This window comes from Phyllopteryx taeniolatus, chromosome 6, assembly GCF_024500385.1.
Source record: "Phyllopteryx taeniolatus isolate TA_2022b chromosome 6, UOR_Ptae_1.2, whole genome shotgun sequence".
NCBI classification, from domain to species: Eukaryota; Metazoa; Chordata; class Actinopteri; order Syngnathiformes; family Syngnathidae; genus Phyllopteryx; species Phyllopteryx taeniolatus.
The window spans coordinates 13,887,888-13,901,660 of NC_084507.1; the positions used below are offsets into that span (position 1 = coordinate 13,887,888).

Consider the following 13,773-nt stretch of genomic DNA (forward strand, 5'->3'; position numbering starts at 1 on the left):
TAGTTCCCGAGCAGCAGTGGAAGCAGGCTGAGTGGGTGACTGTTTGATGTGGACGTACCGTTGTTTAACCAGGTTGGAGCTGGTAAAAATGGTACTGGCAGGTCTGTGGTCGGACGTGCTTGAAGCCATTTTCACATGGAGACAAAGGCGTCATCAACAACTGTCTGTTATCGTACTAGAGCGGCTCCAGCTACCGGAGACAAATTCTTTGTGTGTTTTTTGGACATACTTGGCAAATAAAGATGATTCTGATTCTGATTCTGAACAAGGTTACCATGGTTGGTCGGTATCGCAAAAACCATGCACCCCGATTCTCCTAGTATAAATAAACTGTAGCGTAGTAGGCCCAAGTGTTAATTAAAAACAAGCCATTTTTTTTCCTTAATAGTAATTAAACAGTAATTGTATTATTTGATAGCCACTTGTGGAAATAGTTTTACTTTTTTTTTTTTTTACTGTGCGTTGTAATGGCAAAATGAAAACGGTTGTACTGTTAATTACTAGTATAGCTATTTCTACATGGATTTCCACATAAAATCAAGTTTAGTGTATGCTGTACATTAAAAAAAAAAGCAACACCGCATTGTAAAGGAAGACATTAGTGCCACCGACAGGACACGTGTGAGGGTAGGCCTGCCCCCGTTTTGTAGCAATTTTTATCTTCCTCATTCTCTCGCCCACACTACACTTCCACTTCCTCCTGTGAGTGCGCATCTTTCTTTTCTGGTCTGTGTGGCCCTCGCTTCTTCCTCAGGTATTTTAATCAAACGGCTAATGCTATAAAGGGAATTAACCTAGTGCCCTGTGGTCACACTGCACCGCCATTGCATAATCCTGTGTCTGTTCCGCCTCATCCCAAACAATCATTCCCTTTTACAGCTCTCCCGTTGGCACCATTGTCTTCTTCTTGTGTTTTCTCTCTCCACATTTATCTCCATGCCTCCAGTGAGGCACACATCATTGCTACTTCTCAGTGAAGTAATATGGAAACAAATGCTAAAGCAGATTTCAACCATGAGACAATTCCTTTATGTCACATTTAAGGTTGAATCTGGGATGTTTATACTCCTTACTCACACTAATCTTTTTACACTTTTCACACAACGGATGTGCAGTGTCTTAATATGAAAATATGCACACCGGACATTTTTTTAGGTAAACCCATAAAATCTATCCATCTATCCATGTTCCATAACACTTATCCTCACTAGTTTTGTGGGCATTCTGGTCCCAGTCTCAGCTAACTATAGGTGGGGTACACCCTGAACTGGTCACCAGTCAGTTGCAGGGCACATATAGACAAACAATCATTCACACTCACATTCACACCTGTGGACAATTTAGAGTATTCAATTAACCAACTATGGATGTTTTGGAAATATGGGAGGAAAACAGAGTACCCGTAGAAAACCCACACAGGCACGGGGGAAATGTGCAAACTCCACACAGGGGAGGCCACAGTTTCAAAAATTCAGGCATTACAAGGATAATATTGCTCGGTTTTTGATTGACACTCTTGGTGTCTTAGTTATTGTGCTAGATGTTTGCAGTTGGGTCAAACTGCACTGAATGATTTGCCCCTGTTAAAGGAGTTCATTAAAGTACACTGGTGCCTTAAAGTACTTATATATATATATATATCTCCATTTTCTGAGCCGCTTCTCACTAGGGTCGCGGGCGTGCTGGAGCCTATCCCAGCTGTCATTGGGCAGGAGGCAGGGTACACCCTGAACTGGTTGCCAGCCAATCGCAGGGCACATACAAACAAACAACCATTCGCACTCACATTCACACCTACGGCCACCGTGCCACCCTATATATATATATATATATATATATATATATATATATATATATATTTGTAGTGCGGCACGTTGGACGACTGGTTAGAGCATCTGCCTCACAGTTCTGAGGACCGGGATTCGATTCCCAGGCCTGTCTGTGTGGCATTTGCATGTTCTCCCCGTGCCTGCGTGGGTTTTCTCCGGGTACTCCGATTTCCTCCCACATCCCAAAAACATGCACGCGAGGTTGATTGAAGATTCTAAATTGCCCATATGTGTGAATGTGAGTGCGAATGGTTGTTTGTTTATGTGCCCTGCTGGCAACCAGTTCAGGGTGTACCCTGCCTCCTGCCCGTTGATAGCTGAGATAGGCTCCAGCACTCCCGCGACCCTTGTGAGGATAAGCGGCTCAGAAAATGGATGGATGGATATAATTTGTTCCATGACACTGAATTTCCCATGAGGCATCCATTTTGTCTTCATGAGTGTCACAGCTGGAGCCTTCCTCACTTGACATTGGGGCAGGAGGCAGCATAGGCCGTGGCGCAGTCGCCAGCCACCTACAGGGCACACACAGACCGACAGACAACCGTTGACACTCACATTCACTTCGAGGTTTCAATTATCCTAACATGCATGTTACTGTGAAAACCTGGGAGAATATACAAACTTTCATCTAGACTCAAATGGTCATCATAATAAAAAGACTTCATTTTATTTTTTTTGTTTTGTTTGTTAACCTTCTATGAGTGTAACAAAAATAAGGTAACCAGTATATTGTCTTTTGGGTCACCAAAGTAAGTCATTTCCAGCTTGTGTGATTAAAACTACTCACCTTTTGTAGAGCCGCCAAAGTACCAAAGAAACAGAAATGTGTTCGTAGAGTGACACGATCACTTAGTTCTGTTTCCCAGATTTTTATAGAATTAGGGCTATGTACCAGTGAACAATAAGTATATTAATAATAATATTAATTTAAAAACTTTTGTCATTTTGTTCCCTGCGATTGACTGCCGACCAGTCCAGAGTGTATCCTGCCTCTCACTCAAAGTCAGCTTGGATAGGGTCCAGCTCACCCGTGACCCTAATGAGGACAAGCACGATACAAAAATGTATGGATAGTCTAATTTAAAGGCTAATTCTCCCATAGGAAATGATGTCAAGTGAATGAATTCATTGCAGGCTCATGATACAACCTTTAAGAACTCGAACACAACTATCATACCAGTAGAGAAGGTAACTAATGTGTAATAACATTTAAGAAAAAAAAAAAGAAATTAAGTATAAATACTACTTTGAAAACCCCTGACAAGTAAGGGTGATGGAAATGGAAGTGTTTGCCAAGCAACACTGTCACCAAGTGGTGTTTCATGGGTATTGCAGCAATTAATAAGTGTGTGTCTTCCAGGCGGTGATGTCTTCAGGTGAGGACGGTCTGATTGGGATCCCCTTCCCGGAGCACAGCAACGAGCTGCTGTCCCACCTCAATGACCAGAGGCGTTCGGGGCTCCTATGCGATCTCACTCTGACCTCTCATGGGGCACACTACCCGACCCACCGCTCCGTCATGGCCGCCGTCAGTCTCTACTTCCGCCGGCTCTTTGGGTCAGAAGAAGGCAGCTTTGGCGAGGGCGGCGGTGGGGGAGGTTTCAGCGTGTGCCAGCTGGATTGCGTTGCGCCCGACGCCCTGGATGCCCTGCTAGAGTTCGCCTACACGGCCACCCTGACCATCCCCTGCTCTGGAATGAGGGACGTCCTGCGGGGGGCTCAGCTTCTGGGCATCCAGTGTGTGGCGGACGCCTGCAGGGACATCCTGGGGGAGAAGGCGGAGCCGGACGAGGAAGAGAAGCAGAGGGACGAGCACGCTTCTGCTGTTCGGCCAGGAGAAGCGCATGGATCCCGAAGGAAAACTGACAGAAAGAAGATGAAAAAAGTGGGGCCGCATCACATTGATTCATTGTTGAACCCGCTGCCTGCTTCTCCCATCTCGTACCCCGCACCTCTACCGGAGAGCTTGCGCTCGCTGACCCCCGCCCAGCCCCCCAGTCCTGAACCAGACGAGGTCCTCTTGCGATGGAGGCAGAATGGGGTCCGGGTACCAGAGAGGGGGCCCACGTTAAACGGAGGACACCTCCATTGGATGCACGAACGCCCCCCACCTCCAGCAGCGCCACCAGAGGACAAACTGTCCGAGGAAGATGACATGGAGGGCTTTGGCAACGAAGGTACGCTGATGGAAAGCACCTCCACCGCTTCCTCTGTGCCCGAGCCAGGAGAAGGCGCGGCGGCAGCCCCTGCGACGATGGCGATGGGAGTAGGCAGGAAGAGGAAGTCGCAAATGCCTCAGCAGTGTCCCGTCTGTCAGAAGATCATCCACGGGGCGGGAAAACTGCCTCGACACATGAGGACGCACACCGGAGAGAAGCCCTTCCAGTGCTCAGCCTGCGGGGTTCGCTTCACCAGGTACGGAAACTTCCAGAAAACTACATCCATTTTCTGTAATGATCCTGTTCACGGTCACAAGCCGGAGTCTATCCGAGCTGACGTAATGAGAGAGAGGGTATACGCTGGAGTGATCACCTGTTTAGCACAGGACTGCCACAATCACAATCGCTCTTCTGTGTCCCTGCTGGCCTGCACTCACACTGCTCTTTCAACATTCAGGTTTTGGCCCTTTTAGGTGTGCCATTGCTCCATTATAAAAGGCGGCATTGTTTTTATTTTTATTGTGCATGGTGCTTGTTATCATTAATAATTGTAATAATTAAATAATTAAAATGAGTAACTGGCAAGAGAAACAATTGCATTAATTACATTAAAATACATTGGGCATGTGTGTGTGTGTGTGTGTGCCATGAATTTTTTATTTATTTTTTCCCCCCTCTAGATTATTTCCAGTCACTCTATTCATTTATGAAGTGCAATGTGGTGGTCATTAAAATAATTAAATGAGAAAAGAAGCGATCACATTAATGATGACACAAAATGTGTCCATGCATGACCACATAACATACCCTTTTTTAAAATGTTTTTAATTATTTTATTTTTTTTCCCTTTGGTGCAGTGGCAGTTATCATTACTCAATGGTGAGAAGAATCCTTGCAGTAATTAACAGCTAGAGTGCATGTCTGTACACAGGCTTGGGAAGTAATGGAATACATGAAACCAGCGTTATGTAATCAGTATACCAAAACAATTTAATTGTAACCTGGTACAGATACAGAAAAAAACTATCTGATTACAGGTGCAATTATTACAATTTTAGATTATTTAAAAGTATAAAAATTTTAATGAAAGGGAAGCCGGTTGTTGATTTCAGCCCTTGCCTTCTTTCAAACTAGTGGGGCAAGCAACCTTTTCCACAGTTTAGCAGCGCAACAAGCGGATAAAAGGTCCCACAATGTAGCTCCATGGACTGCAGTTAATGTTTTTTATCTATCGATCTATCGATAATGCTTTTCTGAAATGCTTGACAGTTTAATTTGAATCCCATTAAAATAAAATTAAACGTGTTTCGCCTGGTCCTTCATGTTTTCTTAAAATAATTGTACACATCTTACAAATCCAGCCTGGGTAATCAAACATATGAGCACAACTGTATGTTTTCTCATTTACTAAATAAAAGTGGGGCTGTGAATTTCAAAATAAGAGAAAGCAAATAAAAAGAAAGTATTGTGTGTTCAATTAAAGTGTTTAACTTCAGAATAATTCTTTGAAAAAACTAACAAAATACAGATAATACTTCATGTTTTGATCATATCAGTAGAAATCATCATTGTAAAAATGGATTATACATGGGTAGAAGGGTTTTCCAGAATTTTGAGGTCAACTTTGGGGGTGCACATTATACATGGGTGCGCATTATACACGAGAAATTATGGTAATTGTTCTGCCTGTCACTATACATTGCTGGCATAAATGTTATTTCATTATTTGTAGTACAGTTGTCCCTCGTCATATTGCGGTTCACTTTTTGCGGTCTCACTGTATCATGGATTTTTAAATCGTACATATCTAATTTTAAATTGGGGATTTTTCTTTTTGGGCTAATGTTACTGCAGACTTGTGTAGCAATAAGCGCGAGCCAGGAAGAAGGAGGTGTGAAAGTCAAAGAATGTCCTGAGTCTGAAAAAAAGTCATAACTCTGTAAAAAGATAAAGTGCCATGTGCGTACTGAAAAGCAGAGCTGGCTTACAAACCTACTCGTCTACAGTAAAGTAAACATTGTAAGCTAAATTAATGTAGGCTACCACCGCTAGTTAGAACAAATTGTAATCACTCCACAGGTGGTATAGGATAGATACAGCTGTCAGTGCACTTTCAATCGGTTTATTGAACAAACTTAGTGCGCCACTTGTGCGCCACATTTAAAGGGAATGATAGGGCCCGCTTTGATTGGACAGGATCCAAGTTGGATGTGTTCACGCCCAGAACGGCGCAGAAGTCAGCGCAACAGATGCTCCTGGGTGCGCTGGTCCACGAAATTGTAAAGACTGTGTCTAACCCGCTTCTGCCCAGTTGTGCCACGTACCACACTGGACTTACGCCAGTCACAAAAATAGATCCCCAGGTGTCAAGTTGGCCGAAGCACGGTTTGATTGCCCACCTGTCGTTTTTTTTCAACAGCTGATGTGTTTTTGTATTCAGGAATGACAAGTTGAAGATCCACATGAGGAGGCACACAGGCGAGCGGCCCTACTCATGTCCGCACTGCCCAGCTCGCTTCCTGCACTCGTACGACCTGAAGAACCACTTATCCCTGCACAGCGGCGCGCGGCCCTTTGAGTGCCTGCTCTGCCACAAGGCCTTCGCGCGGGAGGATCACCTCCAGCGCCACCGCAAGGGACACAGCTGCCTGGAGCTGCGCACACGGCGGCCCAGACGAGAGCACGACGACCAAGAAGAAGTGGACATAGACGGAGGTGAGACCATCATGTGCCTCAAGCCCCCGCCGGCCCACTCCTCTGCGTATCTGCGGCCCACCATGCTGGAAGGCGGGATGTTCCAAGTAGATGTCGATAGGGAGCGCTCGCTCGCCCTGCAGGCTCTGGCGCAGCTCAGCCCGCACCGGTTCGCCAACTACCAGAGCCTCTTTCTGCGAGGCGTGGAGCTGCGAGGGGGCAGGGAAGACGAGCCCAAGGATCCGGGGGGAGTCAACTCGCAACATCACAGCTGGCCACAGGAAGCGGAAGGGAATATTGGTGAGGAGGAGGAGGAAGAATAGTGAATGTTTGAATGCGTGCGTGGTCGTATGTGGTATTGTATCCACATTAAAAAAAAAAATATAATATTACTTAGGTGGCAGGACCTGCTGCTCCATGTTGAGAGCACTTAGAAAAAAACCGACAAAACAAAAAAATGGAAAACGGGTTTGCTGAATAATTTTAAAGGTTTTTTTGTCCACTGGCTCATAGCATTTAATTTAGTTTCTCCTTTTACGCTCTTTTTCTTTTTAGGTTTAAGTTGTCTTTTTGTTTATCTCTGTGTGTGCGTGTGTGTGTGTGTGTGTGCGTGTGTGTGTGTGCGTGCGTGCGTGTTCATATTTGAAGTTACCGGGATGCTTTTCCCTCTGCAAAAAGAAATTAGTGCTACAAAATGGAGGAAAGATGAATATGATATATATATATATATTGTTTTTTTTTTTCATATTGTTATTGTATTGCACATCCCGGTACAACTTGATCAGGAGCTGTCTTTGCTTGGATTTGGTGCTGGAACCAAAGATTTAGTTTTTTTTTTTCTTTTTTTGGATAACTTCAAAAAGAAAGCTAAAATGAATTGTAGCCAATGTTGGGTTCCAAGAACTCCTTCAAGCTTTCTTCTGACTGTTTTTGAACTATTCTGCTTCCATATTTGAGAATTTTCTGTCTGAATGACCAAAAGAGACCAAGTCTTGCTCAGTTTCCCCCCCCCCCCCCCCCCCCCCCTTTAAACGACTGTTGATTTCAGTCTTCCATTTGGCTTCCTTAGTAGAGACAAAAAGGTGAGGGGATGAATGAGAGCGTTTTCCCCTTCCTTCTGTATTTATTTATTTATTGTTTTAATTTATTTTTCATCTTTTATGCAAGATCAAATCCAGGGTTCGTCAACAGTCTTATCTCATCTGTATGTGGGAGAATGTGGCTCCACATCCCTTTTTAGCGGTCCACCAATGCATTCCTTGCACATGTGAACATTAGGTACTGCGCAAAAAAACATTCCACTCTCCGCAACCTTCGGAATGTGGGCCATATATGGCCTGCCAGAGCCTTTTATTTGGCCCGCCATTCTTAAAAAAAACAAAACAAAACAAACAAACAAAAAAACTAAACTAAAAAAAATAATCTGAACACAAATTCTCATAGTATTTGAAAATAAGCATTTGTTGTGTCATATTTTTTCATTCATTTATCATGGCTCTTGGAAGGACTTAAAAAAATTTATATTCCCCCTTAAAGAGGTTCAAGACTCTTGAGGAAAACATTTATGTACTGTAAAAGGAAGGCCAAATGAGTGTAACACTGCAGCATGAACAGTCTGTAGAGTCCATTGTCTGCTCAATCAAAAAAGCTCAGGATACACCAGTGGTTCCCACCGAACAGGTTACTCACAGGTCATCATTACTTGAAATTTGTGTTTTTTGAAACGCACATCCTAAGGAAAAAAAAAAAAAAAAGCTTCATCAGAGAGTGAGACTCACCCATGACAATATATTTACATTGCATTATATTCCTGCAAGTGACTTCAATTTTCTCAGTTGTCTCGTCTACACCATCTGTTAACTCAGTACGCTGCCTTCTTGGAAACTGGGATGTTAGAAACTTACCATCCCACACTACCAAAAGTCTCTCAAATTCGGAACTAATCAATGTGCCCCGAATGTGAATTAAAAGATTAGATTTACACTATTTCCGCTAATCGGGGGCACTCTAATAGATGCTGTCTTAATTTGTAGTGGGGCTAGGTGTGCCGACCACTTGAAAAAAATATACACACCTCTCCCCAAGTACAGAATAGCCCTTACTTTTCCCGATCAGGGGGGAAAAAAACAGGTCATAACTGTAAAGTTCATGACCACTATTGATCAAATGAAGCTTCAAAATTGGCTCGCTCCCTGATAACATTGCTCGTATTGTAACCCCTGTGATCCCATTATGTGGAGACGAATAAATGAAATAACTACCTAAATTAATTTGTAAAAATAAAGTCCTCCCCCCCTGCATAGTTATTGATATGGTGCCTGTAATCCTTATCAAGGTTGTCAGCCATGTGTTTAATGTATTTTGCAGTGAAATTGACCTTTTCCAACTTCTTAGCAGTCTCGATCCCACTACTTGGGTCTGTAATCTGGCGCCTCCTGTTGGGGCAAATTGTAACGACAAAGACACATTGCTTACTTGAGTAGTCATCAACTCAGTCACATGGGACCATTTAAGACTTCTTTTTTTTTTAACGTTGAAATACTATGAACGTCCTTTCTCTTGTTTAGTACAGAGTCGTATTGAAATCTACTATAATATATACTGTATATAACGTGATGAAGTTGCCTTAGTTTTTTTTTTTTCTCTGCACTTCTTCTCAGGAACTATTGAGCAATGCACTAAGTGGTTATAAGACCTCAAATGGGGGAATAAGATGCTGGTGTGCTCCGACACGCTCTTCATGCAGACATGAGGCCGCTGGTTTGAAAACAATAAAATTACAATCATGAATAGTTAATATTCCGAGCTGGATTAGAAATGCATTTACATGAACTACTACTGGTCTTAATGGAGAGCGTTAGTGCTTGGTCCAAATGGAGTGAGTGCGTGCGACTCAATGCCAGTTGTGAAGTGTACCTCTATATACATTTTAGTGGTTTGGGTGAAGGGAGGAGGGTCCAAGACCACCTCACTATCAGGGATGTGTTTGATTTTGTCTGTCAGTTTCTTTTTTAGCTGACCTTCGCTTTATGTCTTGTCCTTTTTTTACCCCTTCCACATAATGTCAGTCAAAGAACACAAATAATAATAACAATAAAAAAAAGTCCAAGCTTGCTTTCTGCTGCTTTTTTTCCCCCCATATAATTATTTCAATCAATCAATCAAGTAAGTTTTTTTGAAGAGCTTTTCATAAATTTATTTATTTAAAAAAAAAATTGAAACTCAAAGACCATCCAGGTGAAGAAACACCATCTCAGGGAGCCGTCTGCACCAGGACCTGCGCAAAGGCCGCGGCCTCGGGCCACCAGGATGCAGCCCCCGGTGTTGGATCACAGCGAGAGGCTCTTTGGCCTCTGGGGAATGAGGGCTGTGCTTTTTGTTGTACTGCCATGAAGGAGGTAATAGCTCCTAATCTGCCACACTGGCCCAATGCATGTTGGCAGATTGCCCAATTTACTCCTGTAGTTTTACCTACAGTTAAGACGCCTAAGCGACGACAACGCGGTGGGCATTTAGGGTGTGCACACATAATTTACAAATTTTATATCAGTTAAAAGCTAAATTAAAAATTCGGGGCTTGAACCATTAGCATGTCTCCCACACTGTTTTACAGGACAATCCTTCCTCTGGTTAAAACATAAAATGGGATTGACGTGATATCAAAGATAACGACTACCATTTGGTACAGCGGGGGAGGCCTAACTTAACCCTCAACCTTTTGGCACCACATAAACAAACCTGCAGGGATGCGGTTCATTTATGAACAAGAGAGCCACCTTATAGATGGGCGGAGCCAGAGGGTAGGCCGGGGTTGCGCTGGACCCCCCTGAAATCTGATTGGACCCCCAGATGATTGACACATCACGGCACCGCACGTCTTGTCGAAAGGAGATACAATTGAGCAATTTGAACTCAGTGACGCCTTTTGATTGCTAAGTCCCTCCTGTACAGTAGTTGGCGCTGTGTACTACAAATAGTTGTAATCAAAATTTATTAGGAGAAGAAGAAGAATCGCCACAGAAGAAGATTTGCCAAGAACCAATCGACAACGCCATGTTACAGTAAGTTTTACGGTGCTGTCCTAATGAGTCACTGTTTAAAAACATTTTTGTGGTCAGATAGGAGATCGTTTTGCTAGCAGCTACGGGTCTCAAGCTAAAGTTAACATTAAGTTACAGCTCAGGTTGGTAAAAACGAAAACATGCAGTTTTTCAATAAGCAGCCAGTGCCAGTCTCTCTCGCCCGCTGGCACACACAAACACTGGCACATGGACAAGTTACATCTCATGGCGTCTACACGTGACCAGTGTCAGCTTCCAACAGCCACTCCACATTAACGTGTACATTTAATTCGGGTTGCTGCTTATATTGACGTGTTTCTCCAATGATTTTAGAGGAATGAAACTAGCAGACAATCGGACAGCTAGCTGTTTCATGTGCTGTTGGCTTAAGTGAAATATAACGCGAAGGAAGCTGGGGGATTATCCTTCACGTTTTGCCCTTTGTTGTGCCTCTAAATGTTTGGTTGTTTAAAAGCTTTAAAACTGTCACCGCTACAGTGTTAAAAGTGTTGCTGTTGTACCCCCCCCCCCCCCCCCCCCCCAATCTTCTATGCAGCATCTTATTTCATGCACAATGTACTGCACAACACGCTAGCTAAAAACACTTTTAAGACAAACCAGTGGAGTGCTTTCAAAGAAAACGTCAGGAGTTGAGGGCATCACAAAAGTGCTGTTAATGAGCTTCACAAGTGGAACCTGTTTAAAAAGCATAAATACTGTAATTCAAGTTAATTCTACCTTTATATTTCAGTTTGATTTCTGAAATTACACCAGTTTTGCCAATTGACCTTGTTTAAAATAAGTGTAGCCTACCTGTAATTCAGGTGAATTCTGCCTTTTTAAGTATTTTGTTTTGTTTGATTTGATTCAAGAAGTCTGCCTTTTTATTCATAAAAAGTGTGCCTTTTTATTTTACATTTGTCATGTTTGTTCATGTTTCATATATATCAACTGTTTTCAACTGTGCAAAAAGGCTTTTGTATCACTGGTCTATTTTTTTGTGAAATAAATTTTAGTTGCTAAAGAAAGTCATTAAGTCACAACTGACATTTTAGACAAAGATAAATTTTGGCTGCTGAGACAAAAGCAGTTGGGAACCACTGAGTACCTGAATGTTTGAATATGAAACTTACATGTACAGTGGTCTATTTCCCCTGACATTTTTTAGGCTTGGTGGGGATTTGATAAGTTACAATTGTGCAATTGTAAGTGATGCTAAAAGTTACAAAACTGCCCTTTTTTTTATAGGGTCCGTTGAGAAATTAAAAGACAGGGGGACAAGATATATAACTTCTTTTTAAAGAGAAGCAAGTCAGGCAACGGTAAGGTGGACAGAGAGAGTGTGAGTGAATTGCTCGTGTTTGTGTGCGTGAGTACCTGTGCGTGAGTACCTGTGAGTGAGTGAATAACTGTTGCAGTTGTTGAAGCTGTGTTTGTATGTACATTGTTTTGAAAACATTAATAAACTTTAATTAATGCGGACAAACCTCATCTTCTGTGTGCTTAGTATATACAGTTAAACATTTAGAAACTCTGATTGCAATTCATTGGTTGAGAAACAAATTCATTGTCATAGTCTGTGGACCCCCTGAAATAGCCTTGGCCACCCCGAGGATAAAAGACTAGCTCCGCCACTGCTTATAGACAGAAGCGACACCAGCGTTCGTTCAAAGGAGAAGCATTTTTCGCAGTCATTCAAAGCTGCCCAGTCTAGTGGTGGTCTTTGAGAGTACGAGCACAGATCTGAGACTTTTTAAGCTTGTGACCAAGAATTTCCGGCAGGCTTTTTCCTGATCTGAGTCCAAAAAGAGCAGTTATGACATGGAGACTTCAATAAATAAATAAACCGAATTAGCCCAAAAGCCTGTGTCTCTTAAGTGTTCTTTTGTTCCCGCTCAACGGAAGCGGCGCTCACGCGGATGAACACAAACAACACCGGAAATCCAACACATTTGTGGGCACGAACAGTGCTCGTTATTGTGGCTACCGTTCGTCTTCACCGCAGGGCCATCTTGGATTTCAAGCCGACAAAGAAGTGACTGCTTTCTCACATTTTCATCTGCCGGCTGCGCGGTGTTGCCGGGGTCGGGAGCCGTATGCGGTAACCAATGGACAGATTTGTTAAATTTGTAAGTTTTAAGAATAGAAGGGGGGTTGGATTCCCTCTTTGATAAGAAATGAGGAAAAAAAGTGAGATGAGAAAAGCGAAAACAAGGATGAATGTATGAAGACATGCAATGATGAAGTGATAAATGTGAAATGTGAGTTCCTAAGGAAGGAAATGTTTGTGTAAAATTGTAGAACATTTGACAAGGGACGACTGTATAAAATGAGCTCCCATTTCTGCCGGACATAAGTCAGTCCACAATAGTGTTCGATGTTGCTCTGTGAGCCAATGGTCAAAATTTCATAATTGGCCAGGTTACAAATTTAGCTGGTATTTTGGCCCATTCCTCCATGCATATCTCCTCAAGAACAGTGATGTTTTGGGGCTGTCTGTACCGCTTCTCCTCACTAGGGTTGTGGGCGTGCTGGAGCCTATCCGAGCTATCTTTGGGGGAGAGGGACGGGTACACCCTGAACTGGTCGCCAGCCAATCGCAGGGCACATAGAAACAAACAACCATTTGCACTCACATCTTATGGCAATTTAGAGTCTTCAATCAACCTACCATGCATGTTTTTGGGATGTGGGAGGAAACCAGAGTACCCAGAGAAAACCCACGCAGGCACAGGGAGAACATGCAAACTCCACACAGGCGAGGCCGGGATTTGAACCCCGGTCCTCAGAACTGTGAGGCATTTGTGCTAACTAGTTGTCTACCGTGCCGCCCAAGTATAAAATATATATTTTAAAATCTGTATATGTATAATAGAAATATATTCCTCAAATGTTCTAATAGTTTCCGTAATACATGTAGTCAGTGGTGGGTCGAGTAGCCAAATATTCTTCTCAAGTAAGAGTAGACTTTAGAATAGTATGACTCCAGTAAAAGTAAAGAGTAGTCATCCAGATATTTACTTGCGT

The 13,773-nt window shown here is 43.0% G+C and overlaps 1 protein-coding gene across 2 annotated transcripts in view; it reads left to right on the top strand.

Annotated features, from left to right (window-relative positions):
* The window catches only part of zbtb7b (zinc finger and BTB domain containing 7B), a 35,016-nt gene extending 25,217 nt beyond the window's left edge, over positions 1-9,799 (top strand). For both annotated transcript variants that reach the window (XM_061777853.1, XM_061777852.1), the window contains exons 2-3: positions 3,193-4,247; positions 6,432-9,799. In XM_061777853.1, the coding sequence (XP_061633837.1) occupies positions 3,199-4,247; positions 6,432-7,008 (1,626 nt within the window). In that variant the 5' untranslated portion in view covers positions 3,193-3,198 and the 3' untranslated portion in view covers positions 7,009-9,799. The remainder of the gene's footprint in view (positions 1-3,192; positions 4,248-6,431) is intronic.
* Positions 9,800-13,773: the final 3,974 nt, after the last annotated feature.